Source organism: Kryptolebias marmoratus, linkage group LG12 (assembly GCF_001649575.2).
Source record: "Kryptolebias marmoratus isolate JLee-2015 linkage group LG12, ASM164957v2, whole genome shotgun sequence".
NCBI lineage: Eukaryota > Metazoa > Chordata > Actinopteri > Cyprinodontiformes > Rivulidae > Kryptolebias > Kryptolebias marmoratus.
Genome location: NC_051441.1, coordinates 15466840 through 15487462, shown reverse-complemented (window position 1 = coordinate 15487462; position 20623 = coordinate 15466840). Strand labels below are relative to the sequence as shown.

The 20623-nt window shown below is 40.2% G+C and overlaps 1 protein-coding gene across 1 annotated transcript in view; it reads left to right on the top strand.

Annotated features, from left to right (window-relative positions):
- Positions 1 to 20396, top strand: part of LOC108236226 (protein shisa-8-like) — a 105243-nt gene extending 84847 nt beyond the window's left edge. The window contains exons 4-5 of the mRNA XM_017416746.3: positions 2803 to 2919; positions 11806 to 20396. Coding sequence (XP_017272235.1) covers positions 2803 to 2919; positions 11806 to 12308 — 620 coding nt within the window. The 3' untranslated portion in view covers positions 12309 to 20396. The remainder of the gene's footprint in view (positions 1 to 2802; positions 2920 to 11805) is intronic.
- Positions 20397 to 20623: the final 227 nt, after the last annotated feature.

Here is a 20623-nt window from a genome sequence, read left to right as displayed (position 1 = left end):
AAATTAGCAAACAAATCAGATGGAAAACCCTAGAACTGAGAGAAAGTCAAAATAAAATACCTGTTGGTTACAGATCATCATCTGATCGGTTGATTCACTTGCTTTAATTGGAAAATTTGGAAGAAAAAAAACATGTCCAATTCATCCTACAGGATTTAGTACATCATATCTACAGAGCCAATCTTTAGTTGAGTGAGATTTCAACTGAGCTGACAATATATGAAAGGAATGAACATCCAACCCCATTAGGATCTCAGTTTGACTTTTAGATGTGTAATTATAATTAAACAAAGGGCTCAAAGATTAACAATTGAGGAATTTAATTTAATATTTATAATACAGTTGTATATGGTTTGGACATTTTGCAATCTGGATCTTTCTCTGAGACACTGACCACTTTATTAGGTACACCTTGCTAGTACTGGGTTGGACTTCTTTTTGCATTCAGAACTGCCTTAATTCTTTGTGGTAGGAATTAAAAAAGGTGTTGGAAACATTCCTCAGAGATTTTGATTCATAATAACATGATAGCATCACACGGTTGCTGAAAATTTGTAGTCTGCCTGTCCATTATGCTTCCACCACATCCCAAAGGTGCTCATTTGGACTGAGATCTGGTGGCTGTGGAGACAGTTCGGTGAGTCCAGACTCATCAGTCCAGGCAATGGTTTTTCCAATCTCTTATTGTCCAATTTTGGTGAGTCTGTGTGAATTGTAGCCTCAGTTTCCTCTTTTTAGCTGACAGGGTGTGGTCTTCTGCTGCTGTAGCCCCTCTGCTTCAAGCTTTATCTTCAAGGAGGTGGTTTTCCACATATCATGGTTGTAACAAGTGGATATTTGAGCTGCTGTTACCTTGAACCAGCCTGCCCATTCTTCCCTGACAACAACAAAGCATTTTTGTCCGCACACTGGATATTTTCTCTTTTTCAGACCATTCTATGTAAACCCTAGAGATGGTTGTGTGTAAAAACCCCAGTAGATCAGCAGTTTCTGAAATATTCACACCAGCCCGTCTGGCACCAACAACTATGCCAAATTCAAAGTCACTTTAATCCTCTTTCTTCCCCATTCTCTTGAACAGACATTTTCACAGATTAGCATGTTTTCAGAACAATGGTAGACATTCTGAGTCTCAGCAGGTTTCTCTGGGGCACTGTGACCTAAAACACTAATAATGTTGACACTTCAGTTTTATTTGCAGTTTTCGGACTCTACAGATGGTCTAGAACTGAGTAACTGTTGTGTTATGATGGTTTGCAGTACTCATTATTGAATGTCACCTTACCAGCTGAAAGCCAAGCAGCTGTGACAGCCCCAGTAATTGTGACATAATTGTACTGAAGTGATATACACTATATTGCCAGAAGTATTTTCTCATCTCCCTTCACACATATATGAACTTGGATGGCATCCCATTTTTAATCCATAGAGTTTAATATGATGTTGGCCCACCCTTTGCAACAATAACAGCTTCAACTCAAAGTTGGGAGAATGAAATTGTTCAAAATGTCTTGGTATGCTGAAGCACTGGAAGTTCTTTTCACTGGAGCTAAGTGGCTGAGCCCAACTCCTGAAAAATAACCCCACACCATAATCCTCCCTCCACCAAACTTTACACTTGGCACAATGCAGTCAGACAAGCACCGTTTTCCTGGCAACTGCCAAACCAAGACTTGTCCATAAGATTGTCAGACATAGAAGCATGATTCATCCCCCCAGAGGACATGTCTCCACTGCTCTAGAGTCCAGTGGCGGCATGTTTTACTCCACTGCATCTGATGCTTTGCACTTGGTGATGGAAGGCTTGGATGCAGCTGCTCGGCCATGGAAACCCATTCCATGAAGCTCTCTACACTCCGTTTTGAGCTAATCTGAACGCCACATGAAGTTTGGAGATCTGTAGCTGTTGACTCTGCAGTAACATCTGGGCACCATGAGCCTCAGCATCTGTTGAGTCCCCTCTGTGATTTTACATGGCCTACCACTTTGTGGCCAAGTTGCTCTTGTTCCCAATTTCTTCCACTTTATTATAAAACCACTAACAGTTGAATGTGGAATATATAGTAGAGAGAAAGTTTCACGACTGGACTTACTGCACAGGTGGCATCCTATCACAGTACCATGCTGGAATTCACTGAGCTCCTGAGAGCGACCCATTCTTTCACAGATGTTTGTAGAAGCAGTCTGCATGCCTAGGCACTTGATTTTAAACACCTGTGACTATGGACATGATTGGAACACCTAAATTCAGTGATTTGGATGGGTGACTGAATAATTTTGGCAATATAGTGTATCTTCATCAGAGGCTGGTTTCAAAAAGTATCCACGAATTTGTCTTTTTTTTTTTTTTTGCAAGGTGTGTGCAGGTAAATGCATGTATATATTATTTAATCATAATGTTCACGACTGTATAGTTCAGCTTTGTGTTTGTGTGGTTAGTTTTCTCTTCTGCTGTCCTTGCTTGGACTCAAACTGTCTGCCTTTATTGGATAGTGCTCACATCAATCCTGGGTAACCTGCACAAGCAAATGCTTCACATTTGTTATTTTTAAGGTGACAAATTGATGCCATTAGGGATTCTAGAGATGCACAAATGTTTTCACACCTGCAGTCTTCCCTTAAAAAGCGATTAGTTAATGTTTAGCTTTGCATTCTGGGTATGAAATAAATAGGATCCATTCATAAAAAAAAAAACACAGCAGCCCTATGAAATCAAAATTACAGAGCTGTGCGCTTTCTTCACATTTTGCAGTGCTGTTACTTCCTCTGGAGAAAAAACTGTGTTTTCTGTGTCTCTGTTAGATCACAACCACTTGAACAATGCAGCTTTATCCCCCCTGGGACCGGCCATGGCCTTGTCTCACCCTCACAACAACCTGGGAATTGGTTTCAACAAGTACACCTCGCTCAAGGCTGCAGGTGAGTGGGACAGACCAATATTCATCTACTGTATAACACTGTGTACTTCTACCTGAATATCAAGGACACGGAACACTGGCTCACCATATGAAGGTCAGAGGGAATAAGAAATAAAGAATAGACAAGCATTCATCACAGTATTGGATGTCATCATGGGCCATCATTCATTTTTGAATGCTCAGTATGATTCCTGACTTTCATATTACAGCGGATCATAGCAGCCACGAGGTGAATGTTATGACTAAATTAGCGAGAAAGACACCCGGATTTTACCTTCCTCTGTTTGCTCAGTCACCTGGAATTTATTACAGGGATTTGGCAGTTTATATATATAAAAAAAGAAACCTCAATGCATGAGCAAGAAAAGTAAATTGTCCAAAAGAAAGCTGCTTTTTTTAAATTAAATACAAAGTCTATAAGCAAACTATCCTCTGCAGCAATACAAGGCTGAATATAAAACCAGTAAATGTAAAAATTAATTTTCTTTTTCTTTTTGTTAGCTAAATATAAAAAAGCACAAAAGTTATTACCACATATTCTTGCAGGTGAATGAATAAACATTTTCTCTGTCAGGCTGAGTTCGGTCAGTGACATTAATTATACAAAGCCTAAAAGGTAAATAAAATCCCTGCCAAAGATAATCAAGAGAAAAATAAAACCTTTTTATCCACAAAAAAAAAACTTGAAAAATTGTCACTCGTTGCTGTTCTTCTTCTTTTAAAATAGTAGCTTTCAGCTTAAAGTGATAGTTCAGGTCTTATGAAGCAGGGTGGAAAAGTTATAAACAATTAATATTTTACCTGATGCTTTTTGAACGATCTCAGTTTGGAGAAAAAGCATTTAATTCTGACCAGATTGACAAGCCAATGGCTAGTAGGACTGGAGCCAAATCGGACTGCAGCTGTTTTAAAACTTCAATTTAAAAAATGTCATCACGGTTCATGTGAATGCTGTCTTATAAATCTTTTCACCTCTGTCAGTTTCACAATACATGATTATTTCAGCAGAATTACTACAATTTTCCACCAGAAAGTGACCCAGGCTGCCCCAGAGGTGCTATAGCCAGCTGCTACTGCTATTTGTGTTCGCAGGTAACCATAAAAGGTGTTGTAAATAACCGTGGAGTTGTTTTAAGATGGCAGCAATCCACTTTGATCTTTGCTTTGCTCAAAATAGGCAACAGCTCGTCAATTTGGTCAAAATTAAACAAGTAAGATAGTAATTTCTATAACTTTTTTTTTTTTTTAAATTAGGACTTTTGAATTATACAAACTATTTTTGTTCAAACATTCCCTTCCTTTGAAAGTCTTCAAGAAGCACTAAGAAGATTAGCATCTCTGATGTGATAAGAGTGGTGCATTTGTTTTGTGAAGCTGGAGATGTTCTGGATTAAACAAAGAGAACGTCAGGATTGTTGTCGCTCTCCAGTCATGACGAAAACACTGTGCTGTCTGCGCTGGGTGAGTTCAACCGTTATTAACCTGACAGTTATTGACAACTGCCCTCCCTGAAAACAGTAACTGCAGCTCAGCTGTGAAGGGACGGGGAAAAGCTGAAAAACCAGGTGACATAACGTGAACGCTGTCAATCGCTTCTCAACGAGCAAACAAACAACGCACACCCAGACGACGAGTCCAGATCGAGAAGGTGTACAGTAGTTTGGACAGCAGACCACTGCCTCCAGCCTTCCCTGTGAAAACGCAAAAAACGCACGCTCCACTCACACAGACTGACAACGCGCTCCATCTTTTTCCTAATGAACGGGCAATCTCCAGGGGCAGAAGTGTCAACATGTTCATGAGGACATGAACGCAGAAACATCATCTGCATCTGATCGCTGCAGACAGAGAAGGACAGAGAGACAAAGACGACGAAGGACAGCTCGACACATTCCCTCTGCATGCGCTCTTTATTGGCACAACATGGAAAGAGGGGTGTGACGCAACAGAGGTTAAAGAGCAAACTGTGGGAATACTAGGCTAGACTACACCAGGGCTAGAATAGAATAAAATCAGGGCACTGAACAAAGTGTCAAAGTGAGGCCAAGAAAATGTGTTGTAAATGTGCAAAATAGTAGTAGGGGGGAAAAGAGCCAATCCCACCTCATTATTCTGCTCAGTGACTGAAAAACAAAGGCTGATTGCAGCAGCAGGTCAGGAAAAAAAAACACTCCAAAATGAGCCTCAAAAACATTTTACTGAGAAACACTTCAAAGTAACAAATCCCTCCCACATTAAGGTGCAATATGCTCTGCTCTCTGTCTCTCCCTCCTGCTCTTTTCTCTTTTGCAGGCTTTTTGTTTCGAGCTCAGTCACCATCTGACGCACAAGCTCCTCTTTGTGCTCCTCTGTTGGGTACCTGCTCTGGTTTTTTTTTTATTTATTTATTTTTTGCCTCCTACAACAGTACAGTGTCACAAGTTACATTTTAAGGACAAACAATTCAGTGTTCAAGGACATGAAGCGCTGCAGCTTGACTTCTCCATCTTATTATTTTGGCTTTGTAAGCCAATGTGAGCTAATGGTAAAATATTAAAAGACTGGAAAAGAAAACCTGTGGAGAAATACTAAATCTTCAGGGAAATGCATGCATTTTTATGTCTTCATATCATCCTTCTTTGATACTTCATTGGGGTGTTAAAGGGATAGTTCAGGTCTTTTGGAGTGGGGTTTTGTGATCACCTAATGGCGTGGGGTTTTTTTTATAGACAGCTCTTTGAACAACCTCAGTTTAGAGAAATGCGGTTTAATTGTGATCAGACCGAGTTCATGCAAATGCTATTTTATGCATTTTTACATTGCCGTCAGTTTTGCATGACAGGGTTATTTATATTGGTTAATTGCAAGCACAAATAGCAGCAATAAAAGCTAGATGTAGCATTTTTGGTGCAGCTTGAGGGGCACTTTCAGCAGAAATATAAAAATATTTCTGCCAGAATAACAATGTAGCTGAAATTGGAGGGAATGTAAAAGCTTATAAAATAGAATCTGTTTAAATTGCTATGAATTTTTTGGAGTTGTCTTGTAAGACGTCAGTGATCCACTGTGGTCTCGGGTCAGCTCGGACTAGCAGTTAGCTCATCAACCTGGTCAGAAATAAACTATTTCTCCAAAATGAGGTCATTTACAGAAATATCTACAACAGGTGAGATAATATTTTTTTCATAATCTTTTTCACACAGCAAGAAGAAAATGTCTGTTAAAAAAACACTTGGAATGGTGTAGTTAAGGCCTTAAACTCTCGGTGCAGATTGACTGTTTGGTAGAGTTTGTCATCTCCGACAAGGAGGTTGTGTTTTGGTAGCATCTGTCTGTCTGTGTACAAGATTACTCAAAAAGTTATAAACAGATTTTCAGTAAATGTTCAGGAAGCGCCAAACATAGTACAAGTGATTAAATTTTGGTGGTGATCTGGTTAAAGTTCAGGGTCAAAGGTCAAGGTCACAGATGAGCCCATGCTCTAACTCTGCAGCTGTATGACAAGAATGTTAAACTCAGCAGCTGGACACCTCCTGGGTCAAAGATGATGCCTGTTGATTTTAAGGTTCATGGGGGTTCAAAGGTCAAGGTCACAGGTAACCCCTTTGATAAAAACTTGTCTCTGCTCCTACATGTGACCCTTCTGTTTACGGTTGTGTCCGTTGGTTTGTTTGTCTGTCTGTTAGCAAAGATCAGGTAAAAACTGAAGAACAGATTTGGAGGAAATGTTCAAGAAATGTTGGGGTTGTTTTAGAAAACAATGGATCAAATTCTGGTGCTGATCCAGATTATCAACCGGATTGCACTAGTTTTTAATCACACTGTGGCCTTGGTGGAGGTTTGTGCTCCCTGAGTGCTTCTAGTTTCATTCTGTTTCTGCTCTTTATTCATTATGAATAAATAAACCTTTAAGGAAAAAAGAAAAACACTGGCAGGAGAGCAGCGGATACTCACCAGTTGTCTTTTCACACCTGCTTATCACTTCTCCCGCTGCGTAATAAACAAGCCACTGGGTCCAGAGATCCTTCCTGCGCGGACAAAGTCATGGCTAGGGCACGGAACGGGCGGGACCGTTTGCCAGGAGAAACAGCACATCTCCGGATCAGGCTGCTTTAAAATCATATTTTTTTATTACTTTTAAATATAGCAGGATTTTGTTGCAATAACAAGAGCTTAGTTCTTATCAGAGTTCAGCAAAACTGAGTTTAATAGGTGTGGAATACAGATTTAAAACCTAATCAGAGCTCTGTTGCGCGATTAAAACCTAATCTTGTTGTAGATCAAGATTCTACACGAATAAATTTGCTGTCAGAACCGTGTAGGAATGAAAAATCTATATACAGAGAAAAATTCTGCTGGATCATAAAACCAAGCTCAGTCTGTCCCTTAACACCCGTTTACTGTTTGATCGTTTTCCTTGGCAAAGAGGTGATTATTTTAAAGCTTAAAGCCCCTTTAGCTGTGTTTGACACTGGATAAATTGGAATTTAAAGTTTTGATGCAACAGATTAACATTTAATCTGTCAATTTTATGCGGCTTTACGAGCGCAGAGTGTCAATGACATCCGTGAAGGTGGAGAAACGGGTCAGACGTAGCAGGAAATTCTGCGACAACAAAACTTTGCCAAGAGCAGCAGCAGGACTTTGGCACGGGGCGTTTTAATATATCTATCCTTATTAAAGAGCTAAGACGAGGACAGGTGCACCGGCAGCACGATAATGCTGCCGGTGCACCTCACCAACGCTCCGGGTTGGTGAGGAGAGAGGTGAGAGGACAGAACAAACAAGGGAGACAGAGGGGAAACTTAAACAATTTACCAGGCGATAGTAGCTGTAGCGTTGGCTAAATTTTCAACTGCTCAATGCCATGAAAAGTGGGCGATCATGTAATTATCTAGGGAAAACCTTTCAAACACCACTACAAAATGTTAGACTCACTATATAGGATTCTGTATAGTGAATGGGTGAAAAGAGAAAAACACTAACCAGAAGGAAACCAAAACAAAATGTGGCCGAAGCAAAATGATAGTTATAATAAAAGATTAAAACTCATAAAAACATAAACTATATGAGTAAATGTGTTTTGGGAGAAAATAGTCTGAGAAGTCATAAAATTAACAACTATATTGATGGATTGATGTTAGGTCTTCATTAATAAAATGTTATTAATTAGCATTTTACAGAGCTGGCACAAATGCTCCTCAGACAATTGGACCAAATAAAATGCAGCATGTTGCAAAACTCTGAAATCCTTCAGAGATTCCAACTTATGCATTTATAATGCAGGCTGGGCCCAGGGGCCCTGCTTCAGGCTGCCGCTGGAAAGAGAGCAAAAGCCGATGTTTTAGAGGAGTAGAAAATACATGAAACCGAGAGCCAAGAACAAGACAGACACTCGGGGAGAGAATGAGCAGATGGAGCGTCTGTAACGCGGAGAGGATGTGGAGTAACACCATCACAGAGAACCCTGCTGTCAGGTGTTCCTGCTCACAACATGTGTGCGAACGCTTAAGTGGACAGCAACAGCAGTTGTTGTTGGGAGGAAGTTGTTTAATTCATTGTCTGTGTGCTGTCCCAGATTTTCCAACACTCTTCAAAGTTTTAAACGTTTTCCTTTTTTTTTTTTTTTTTTGCATTTTCTGCTGCAACCAGAGTGTGTTACATAAAGGGAAATAATTACTTTAAATCAGCACCCCTTCACATAAAAAACAACAGTTAATTACTCTAAATAAATACGATCCAAATCCAACTCAATTAAGGAGATCTTGTGAGATGTGTTAGGTCTCAGATTATATGTTTAGTATAGTTTTCAGCTACTACCACTCCAGATTTAAGCTCAGTCTCTGTAAAACTGACAGAGTTAGAGCAGTGTATGTGATTGCTAAAGCCAATTTGTTGTGGTCTCCATCTCCAAAATGTATTCCCTTGAAGACTTACATTTAATCATTACTTTCTTGTAGTTTCATTATTATCCATCAAGTGGTTCATTGGATATTTTTCTAAAAAATACAGATAAATAAACATATGTAGACACAGACATGGGCAAAAACATCTAACAGAAATACAAACAGAAATACTACAAACTGTGATTGTGATTGACTTCATTTTGATCCATTTCTAAGGCCCCATCCACTCTCCTCAGGATATTTTTAAAAACAGATACTTTCTGCTGTTTTTGCTCTTCCTATTCACACATAAACTGAGGTTTTGGTGAGAATAAACTGATGGTTTTGCTTTCCAAGGTGGATATTTTTCTTGTGAGTGTGTTTACAGCTCAGGTCAAAACAAAACAAGTTCTGAAAGTTTATCTGAAAGTAGAAGCGGAAAATTAAAAGTCACGTCGCCATCCATGATTTTAAAACATGTTAGCCTTACTAATTGTTTTCATTGGGCTTCGTAGATAAGCTCAGAACAGAGTCATCTGCATGTCAGGCATCACAACTAAATAAAGCTTTTTGTAATCACCGTAAAACTGATAAAACACAACTGCATTTTGATATTGTGTGTCCTAAGTGCAGCATACAGTATATAAAAAAGAAAATCAAACGGACTGAAACACGAACTCCTGAGGCATCCCAGTGAAGAAGAAGGCACTAAAGAAATAACAAATAATGCTGTATAGTTTTCAAATCCTCCAGCCAGCATGGAGAATTGCACTGAGGAAGTAAATGATTTCTTGTTTGTTGTCCTCATTCAACAGCTGCTGCTGAATTGCCCCAGAGCGTCACAAAACTCCACCAACATAAATAAGTAGTCACAGGACTGTGAGTGCTGGTCAGTTTGATGACATGTGTGAACATAAAACTCCTTCTGGATAATAAAAAAAAAAACATTGCATGTTTCGGTTACGTTATCAGACTCGACAGCTTAAGCTACAGCACTGATCGCCTGTCTTTGCTGCACTACGTGCATACTGCCCGCTGCCTTGCATGACTCTCAGCTACTACCACACCCCAGTCACACACAGTCGGCCTCATTCATTGGCCCTGGTGACGAGACAATAAACTCAAGTTGTCACTCATATCCTAAACCTGATCTTATCATTTGTGCTACTGCTGGAGTTTAAAAATGATACGATCAGACATGCAGATCCGCGCACTGATGAGGTACGACAGATAACAGGGTGACATGTTAGGAGAAAGAGATGAAAATGTGAGGAAAAAATGCAAAAAATATATTTTTTTTTTTAATTCTTTCCCTTGGGATTTTATAGCTCTTCCAGGCAAAAAAAGCAAACAAGGTTGTTGGTGTCTGAGGGGTAAAGTCATGATGATAATGGCGGTACTGGAGGACAGTGATGGTGATGATGATGATGATGATGATGATGATAATATAGCAAAAATCCCCTCAGGGAGCTAACACTATTAAGTCTCAGAATTCTAAACTTCTACATTAACCAAACAAAAATTAACCACAAAAACATTAATGGGTGGATTCTCGTCTGGTCAGTGCATTGGAATTAAAAATAACAATAACACACCTTTTTGTTCACTAAACATATTTGTACTGTATATGCTTTCTGTGGTAAAAAAGCAAGTCATTTTCTCTAAACTGAGTCAAACAGCCAGGGTTGCCTACTGTACATTACAAACCTAAGTAAATTAGCCAGTCAGCTTGGGGGGATTTGTCATGGACCTGCAACCTTTAATCAAAGTCAAGCAGTACAGAGATAATTTACGGTCATTAATCAAGAGAGTACAGTTTCCAGGGTGGTACCACAGCACACAGAGGAAATCTGAGTCCAAGGAGAACAATTCAAACAGGAGCACAAGACATTTGTACTAGCAGCATTAAATCTGAGAACTAAGACATAAAGTCCAGCCCTTTTCAATTCTGGGGTTTTAGGTATCAGGACATAATAAAGATCTAAAAAGATTTAAGTCAAACCACAAGTGTACAAAAGACTCCATTATCTGTTAAACAAAATCAAAGCCAATATGGAAAAGGTTAATGTGAAAAATTAAATCTACTTCATGATGCAACAGGTTGTAGAATCACATTTAGCAGCAATAACCTAAAGTAGCTGTTTTCTGTATGACTTTTATTCAGTTCATTTCCATAATTTCTTCGATGCTCAGGTCCATAAACCACAACCTGTGTCTTGTCTAAAAGCAGAAAATTAAGTCATCCAGGTTTTGACTCTAAGACAAGCTTGTAATCTGAGTAACTAACTGGATTCATCAGGCTTCATTGATAAGTAGATGATCAGCATAACAAATAATCAAATAATTTCGCCTAATGGAAGGAAATATAAAGTAAAGAGTATTGGCTCAAACATTAAACCCTGAGTAACTCCATGATTAACTCTGGTGTATGAAGAAGATTCATTATTACAATGAGCAAACTGGAATATGTCAGATAATCCTGATTTAAACATACTTGGAGCTTTTCCTGTAATCTCAATATCATGTTCAAGTCATTATCAGTTTCTTACATCATTTTGGTAGAATTTGAGGCCACACTTCTTTCCAACATAATTATATTCAGGTTAAGGTCTGGACTTCAACCGGGCCATTGAAACGCCTTGATTCTTTCCTTTTTCAGCCATTATGTTGTAGATTTTCTGCTATTTTGAACTGATATCCTGTTGCATGACCTAATTTCATCCAAGCTTTAGATGCCAGATATATGGCAACAATTTAACTTTAAAATGCTTTGGTATACAGCGGAAGGTGCAAGGTGCCCGGGTCCTGCAGCTGCAAAACAAGCCCAAGTCATTGCACCTCCAACACCGTGCTTTGTTACTTTACTTACAATGCTGTAAATGCTCCAAAGACTTCCGATTAAGCGTTAATCAGAACATAACCTTTTGCCATGTACTGTATATAATATTCAGTATAAGTTCTGTTATTGTATACAATTTAATCAGTTCCTGTATTTTGCTGTTTCCCATATCCTCATCATCCAGACACAGGTGTAAGAGACTACTACAAGAGCTACCCAATGATAGACTACACCCACCACCAGTCTCCTCCAACGTTCCAGCCGATCAACTTCCACCCCAAGGACAAGCCCTTCCTCCCGCCACCCGACATCCACGCGCCTCTGGCCATCACCATCAACGCCTCCCAGATCCCCAAGCCTAAGATCTCCAAGACCAACACCCACCCGCTCACGTCCAGCTCAGCCTTCAAAGTGTGGGACCCGAGCAAGAGCCACATCCAGCACCCGATGGCCACTCACATGAGCATCGGGGGGCCGCAGCAGCACCACCTCATCCAGCAGCAGCAGCACCACCAGCCGCTGCACCAGCAGAACAGCCGGCGCCAGGCCTACTCCAACAAGCGGCAGTTCAGCATCGAGACGTTGCCCGAGCTCTTCTCACAGCCGCTGAGCTACGGCCACTCGCCACACGTGCACCCCAAACACAAGGGACTGGCCACCAACAGCAAGACGGAGGTGACGGTGTGAACATAAACAAACGCGAAAAAGGAAGAAAAAAAAAAACACTAGCAGGGTTGAAGGGAACAGATGTCCTTTATGTCCACAACAATGATGTTGTGTGAGCAAATATCACATTGGGGAATTTTTTAGCAGCATCATTTTTACCTAAAAGAAAACAATATGTGTGATATTTGTATATCTTTTTAAACCACTGGATCGGGCAGATGCGGCACGGAGGTGATGGATTAGAAGGTGTCGGCTGTGACCCTTTGAACCTGGCAGCTTTTCTAAATAATTGAGTGGCCTCTCAGTGTGCTGGCTCGGCTTTGTCTCCTCTCAATCCCCTCTTGCATCCCTGCTCGGCTCTGTAGCAACGCTCCACCGGGTACAAATGTCCGAATAACACATGAAGCCTCGACGCTGAGGTTGTGTGAAAAACTGATGAGGGTGGGATGGTGGTGGTGGGGGATGTTTTCTCAGAGACTTTGGCTTCCCCATCAACAGAGATAATACCATTTTGTTGTCAGCTCTCATTGCCCTCCAGCACTCCGAAGAGTGAGATATCAGCCTGGCAATTCATGGCAGAGAGGAAGGCAGGGCAGTGGGGGGGAGTATTCATCTCATTCCAGAGGCAAATGTGATGAGAAGGATCAGAATCATGCACACACACATGAATACGGGCACACAGTACACACTTATCAAATAGTACAGAATATTCTAGGCACTGTCAGGGGCTACAGGCAACTCCTCCTCACATCAGCCCTCTCTCTAAGACAACAAGACACACAAGCGTGTCTCAAAACACTAATTCTCCAAATAAAGGCCTAGCATTCCTCGAAGATCATCTGATGTTGACAAATTATTAAGTTGCAGCCATTTTGGTCAAACCTCGGAGTTAACATAATGTGCGATCTTGTGCAAAAAAATGTTGAGGATAACGCTTGGCTACTCTCACATCAAATTTTAGCTCTATATATGTAAAAACTACTGCGTTTCAGTCATTTTTGTGATGGCTAATGTGATTTAGCTGTGACCACCATCTTAAACTGGACCGACTCCAAAAGGAAATCAGTCGTCGATGTACATCTAATGATTACTTTCTGCAAGATTCAAATTGTCTTGTGGGTCATGAGATATTTTGGTAACAGACACACACAGACACGGGCAAAAACAAAATCTTTCTCCGTCACCTTTTGGTTGACTAGAAAAATGAATAGGAAATCACTGCTGTTGTGTGTGCGCATGCCGTTCGTATCTTAAGTTGTTGCGGATGTCTTCAGCTCTGAAGGCGACCATAAATGTGTCGAAATAGGACAGAAAGGTCCCAGTGCTCAAAAAGATCTCTGCATTAGCTTCAGAAACATGTCGGGAAAAATGTCAGCTTCACGTCTGATGTTTGAATATGGATCGCGTGCGTCCTCTGAGATCCACTCCTTTTCAGCTCTGTTCGTTTATTACGCCACACTCTCATAATCAAACACTTAATATCAGCAGTGTGGATGGTTTCTGGATGTTGAAAGAAAGCACTGATGCATTTTTTAAAAAAAAAGAAACGTCTTTTCACAGGAAGCTCAAATGCAGCCGTTTGATGCGCTTTTCCAACTCCTGCTTGCTCTGCAGTTTACCTCCCTCCCCCTAATGAAGTGCCTCAGCACTATGAGTGAATTACTGCTAGCACTTAAACAAAACGCTATCATAATTCCTGCCTTATACAGCCAACACATCAAGGGCTTCAGCTATTTTGAATTCCATAAACAGACTTTAGATTATAAGCCGTGCTTTCATCCCAGTGGAGCAAAGAAAAGTGAAAATTTCCCCATTTTCATGCCTCATCATTAATTCAGTAGATGGTTCCCTTTTTTAAAATAGTTTTATAGCTATAAAAGAAATCCAAAAATTAAGATATTTCATTTTATAATCTTTCCACTGAACCAAGAAACAGATTTCATTTGCCGTCCTGCAGATGCACATGCATGACCATCCCATTGTTTATTATTATCATTTGTCGGGAGCTCATATTCCATAATCTTTCATTTACAGCAAATTCAATGACCGTGCGACGCACTCACACTCCCGTCTCACCGCATCCTGACGCTTGGCCCTTGGCGTCCTGTTTGAAGTCAGAGGATACCCATTAGTGTTGCTTTTCGGTGTGCAGCGTAGTGATTTAAATCAGCCTGTCTCCGGATGAGGACGGTTAATGTGCTTACTTGAATGCTGGAAGGACGGTTACGACTGCAGAGAATTTATGGTTTGGATCTGCGGACTGAGGAAAACTGCAGCACCTAGCATTATCCAGTGTCGTATAATACCAGGATTAACATTGTTTGGTTATGTTATACGGTAGAACCTGAAGGCCATAAAAAATACATTTTTTCCCCCCAATTTGTTTTGTAGGTGTCGGTATAGGCTGTGGATTAGCAGTGTACTTTTGCATGTATTTGCATTAACAATGCAATTTCTATACCAAAAAAGTAAAGATGCATTGTTCACACAATATTGTATCTTGGACAGCCCTTGTTGAGGAACAAACATTTACAAAGTTTACTACACATTTATTCCAATTCATTCTCTTATTGAAATCAACTAAATTACCAGAGATTTTTGACAAATTTATTCTAAAGAGGGGCTACCCTGAGCTTCAAAATATAACACTAGGGTGTTCTGAGTAAAAGTATGAAGAGTGCATTCAGGAAGTTAGGGTGATCCCCAAAAAGTGCACATGGTCAAATTGTGGTCTGAGGGCCAGAAGTGGCTCTTGGACCATCTTCATCCGGTCCTCGATGTCTGCAAATAGGAAAAATAAAAATAGAAGAAAGCAGATAGGTTAAAAAATTGCTTTTTATTTAGGAATCTTGGGGCAAATAAAAACAAAACCTATAAAACCTTTAGATTTATATCCAACAAAGAATACCATCTATGTTTCGAGTAGGCCTAAGTAAGATGACGAGCTTATCCTGGCAAAACTAGACTAAAAATGAAAACTTTACTAAACTAAAAGAACTTACCCCTTTTTGTACCCCCAAAAAGGTATAGTTATTGTCAAAAATGTTTGTTTTACAGAAAATATATACATCTGACATGCAAAGTATCACTGTGTTTTGTCTAAGTTTGCAAACATCTACAAACTTATCATTATTGGGGCAGGAAGAAAAATAGATCCAACATACTTTTCTAGCTACATTTATTTATTTATTTTTCTAAAAAAATCATTTTTATTTTATTGATTTTGAACATGAAAGATGAAGACACCATACAGTGAACATGTATGATTTTTAAACCTTAAAATGTTGTGCATACGTTCTGTTAAGCCACGATGTGGGATATACAATAGTTGAAATTAATTAAATTTTCCCTTTTTTTCTCGTAGAGTAACTTTCGACATTTTAAGTAAAGTTTCTGACAATTTCTTTTTTTTTTTTGCTCCATAATCTCAACATTACTTCAAAATCCCTTTTTTTCCCAACATTCAGTGTGACTGACTGATTAAATTCACCTTCATTTGTTATCGTAGGACACCAGATCTGCAGCAGCGCATATGGATAGCACATGCTAGAGCACATCAGGAACCTCATCAAACACCACCGCTTTTTCCTCTCGTCTCTCTTTCTGTCTTTCTGTTTGCCCTGTCTCTATCTCTCATTTTTTTCTGCAGACTTTCTTCTGCTGCCTGACCTCCCTCCCTCTGTGCATCCATTTCCATGAAAGGCTTGAGCAATGGGTACCGAGAGCTTGCCCGGTGTTTGGTACTCAGTGCTTCAAGCTGTTTTAAACCATGAGAATCTCGCTGGTCCTTCTAGTGTGTGAGTAAGCGTGTACTGGGAGTTAGCTATAATAAACGACAGTGTCAGGGAAAGCATTACAGGCTCCAGATTTACTCCCTGGTACTCAGTCACACTTACACACAAGCATGATTAGATTCACAAATAGTGTAACATAAACAACCAGATGCTCTGCAGCCCACTTTTATATCTGGATGTATAAAACACCATTTCATAATGCAATTCCAACCCTAAAATTATAGTTTAGACACTTTGAACTGGGGTTCCGTGGAAAGTTTCTGAACAATTATCATATTACAACCTGGCTCCTTATTGCTACCTTGTGGTCCTGTTAGCAGTGTGAAACTATCAAGTGCCAATTAAAAAGATAAACAAAAACCAGCCACTTATTAAAATGACAGTCGCATTAATACTTCAAATTTGTACCCTTTAATGGCTCTTTGAATACTCAAAAGCCACTGCCCATTTCCAATGGCAATGCGGATTTTTATTTTTAAAACATAAGACTTTTTTCAGAAGAATGCCATGCTGGGTTTACTGTTCATCTCCGACAACATGGCAGATAGCTAGGTGACGTCAGCGTATCTTGATGAATTACCTTGTGATGCAAAAATGGTTTATAAAATACGATTTGCATGAACTGCTACAAAAAGTTTGAGAGTGGAGTTGTTTTAAGGGAGCAGCAATTTTGGTCTTGACCTCACTTGGGCTAGCTGTTAGCTCGTCAATCCAGTCAAATTATTCCTTTTTCCTTGGACATCAGAACTCCAATCTGGGAATGATGTCAGACCCAACTTCACCATGTTCCAGTTTTAAGTCAGACAATCAGTGGAGCTGTTATATTCAGCTAACTACTATCAGCATACAGCCCAATAACAAAGAATTTTGCTGCATTCAAGCACTGTAGCTGTTCACTAACAGTAGTTAGACAGGAAAATGTGAGTGTATTACTGAGATACAAGCTGAAAATAAAGAGTTTATTACTGCAGCAATCACAACTGTTCATGTGTGAGGCAGCCATATTGGATTTTGAGGTTGGGATGTGTCAGGAGTCTCTGACTTTCCGAGCTGCAATTCCAACTATGTTGGGTGTTCCAGTAGATTTTTTTCAACTTGGAACACACCATAAAACTCAGTTTCTCCAAACTGAGGGGGTTCAAAGAGCTCTCCATGACAGGTTAGATACTTATTGCTCATAACCTTTCCACAGAACCCCACTTCAAAGGATCTGAACTACCTTTTTAAATATAAAACCATTGTAAAAGTGGTTTTATAATTATTCATTTACAGACTTTTATTGGCAACCTAAAATTCCAGTCATCCAAACGCCCTGGTTCTCATCTAAATTTAATGGACATGCAAATGAGCGCGAGCAGATAAAATGTGCAACGAAGTAAAACTTTAACCAGAGAGAATAAATTGGCGATATAATGCTGGCTTGTAATGCTGCAGCGGCGTCTCCACTTCACCTCTCCAAGATGTGAAAAACCTGTTAGGCAAGCTGCTGGAGTGGCGCTCTGGGCTGCTGGCATGCTTTCGTAATAAGGGATCAGCTGAGGATGGGGGATCATGAATACAAAAGCACCAATGGGATATGCATGGTGTGAATATGCATCAAACACATCTGTGCTTGTGCTCTCTCTCTCTCTCTCTCTCTCTCTCTCTCTCTCTCTCTCTCTCTCTCTCTCCTGAGCTGCACGGTATTTAATGTTGCGGCCCGGTTCTTTACCGCGGCATCCCCGTCTCTTAGACTTTTATTCCCGTGAGGTACAAAGCCTTTTAGTGGGTCACTTCATGTGAAAAGCTTCCGAAAATCCCCAAGCAAGCTATTCTGTAGGGTCGGCTCTTAATCACCCATGATGCATTAGGAGGTCTGAACAAATGCAGCAAGTAAACAAGCAATACGGATCGGTAAAGCAATAAGTTCCTCTGCGTGTCCATCCGGGCCCTTCCTTGGAGTCTAGAGGTGGCTGCCAATGAGAGTGTAGGTGGTAAAAGAGCCGAGCAGGAGAGGAGACACAACAGAGGGGTTGAGAGAGGATGGAGATGAGTGTAAAAGATGATTTGTCTTGCATGGACGCAGCAGATATCACAGCGGTTGTTTTTCATTCGGATTTTGTCTGTGCCGAATAAAAACCTTCATCCTGGGTTTTATCTCTTTGATGTATTCGAACAGCCGGCTCCATAAAGGATTCTCTGGCTGCGGCTGGAAACGGAAGTCAGGTCTTTACCGATCCGAACAATTTCACAGTGGGGCCCTGGACTCTTTTGACCTCAAAGGGTGCAATCTTAGAACTGACAAACAACGCTTGAGGTTCAACACAACAACAGCAGCACTGGCTTCAGGATTAAGGAGCAAGAACAACAACAAAAAAAAAAGTCCTTCCGGACAAACAGAGACTGAGGATAAACTGCCAGGAAAGTGAAAGAGACTGACAACTTTCCCAACTTTCCACTGGCTGACATGTGTCACACTGATTGGCTGACAGTGAGAGTGGTCACTGTCATCGGCCAAATTCTTTTTCTTTTTTTTTTAAAATCTTACTGCACTTCTGGGATTTTCTCATCCATGGTGCCACAGTTACAAGAAACTATCATGCTGACGTGCTGGAATACACCGGCAGGTTTTAGTGTTAATTTCCCTGTGGTCAAGAAGCACTGAAGGATTTTTGTTTTGTTTTCAATTCAGACTGGACCTCCATGACTACCTTCAGGCAAAAAATGAATTAAAAAAAAGAAAAAACAGCTGGTAAGGCTGCGTTAATTAGACTGGAAAAAGCCTCCGACGAGCCACAGTTTTGCCTCCGTTGTGTGGACAGCGTAAAATACTTGAACACATGCACAATCATACAAAACACACGAAACAAGACACAGAAGTTGTAACACAAGCTACATACAAAAACCACAGTTCTGTGGCACAAAACAGGACCAAAAGCCTTGAATCAGGAGAAACTGAGTACACCTAACTGACGCCCAAACGTCCAGAATGGTGAGACTGCTGAGGCCGTTTTTGGATCGTCAGCTTAGAGTGCGTTTTACTCAATCTCTCCTGATGAACAGCAGACTATGGCGCCGCTTGCTCGGCTCCGAGCAAAACTGACTGTTGTTTGTAAAGCTTCCTCTCTAGAAAATACGCAAGTATTCTACCAAAGGTTATCTGAATGCGAACCTGGTAGACATACTTGGGCTCCACGATCCTTAGCAATATGTAGATTTACCGTGTATGGTTCGGTTGTTTGTCTGCTGTCAGTTTTTATATGGTGGGGTTTTTTTTGTTTTGTTTTGGGGTTTTTTGTTGTTTTGGGGTTTTTTTTATTTGGAAAAAACTGAGCTCTCATCTGAAGCCCTGAAAACGAAAAGCGCTTCCAGATTTTCCACTCATGGCTGCACATCGTTTTAGCCACACACCAGACATATGACACGCAACATAAACACCAAAGGTCACAGATGATCTTTTGAATTTCATTTCATGTCATATGTACAGTACGAAGCTTGTGATCTTCTGAGTTACATCGTATGGTATTCATGCACTCGTCTATTTATTGTTAAAAGATAATGCATTGTTATCTAAATGCTTTGCCAACACATGAGCTGAAAGTGCAAGGAAGAGTCAATTATTTCTTGTACAGCATTTGCACTTTCAGAGACGGGGGGGAAACAGAAGTCTTGTGTTGCTTCATGATCATTTGTAATCAGCAGCAATAGGCTGCTTTGAATTGCTATGTACTACTTGTGTATATATATGAATGCTGTACCATTTGTCTGCTGTGAAATTTGTTGACTACTCAGCTTATATAAGGGCTTTTTATAGGTATAAAACCAGACTGGGCCAATTTGACGACATTCTCTGTAACCTGAGACAAATTTCTCTGGAGGTTTTTTGTTTGTTTGTTTTTTTAGAGATGAAGAGATATGAACAAAATTTTCATGCATTCAAAAGGCCGTATAAATAAAGTTTTGATGACTTACTGAGATGTCTTTAGGCGCTCATATTGCATTGGCCCATGTGACGTGTTTGAATAAATCATTCAAGAAACGCAGCGTGGATTTTACTTGAGTGGAGTGTCGCGGCAGAAAGCAGCGAGTGAGATGGGATTATAGAGCAAACCTCACGAGGCAAGGTCTTCTCACCACCTGTGTTTCATGGTGAGAAGGCCTTAAAGGGAGTTCAGATTTTTTTTGAAGTGGGGTTCTGTGGAAATGTAATGAACAGGTAACCTTTTGTCTGTTGTAGATAGCTTTTTTTGCAGCTTCAGTTTGGTGAAATAGTTTAATTCTGATCGGATTAATGGGTAGTTCAAGCAACACCAAGACTAAAGTGCATTTCTGCCATCTTAAAGCTACTCTAATCTCATCAGACTGTACTGGAAGTGCTACAGCTATCTGATGCTGCTGGTTGCACTTGCAAATAACTACAGAATTTTATCTTAAACAAAAATGCACTGTATAAGAAAGACTAATGCCCATTCAGATGCAGAGGCTTGAAGTCTGAGTTCAGAACTTTCTTAAAAGCTGCAATCAGCTGAAAGCATATTGGACGTTTCTCTGTGTGTGCATGCG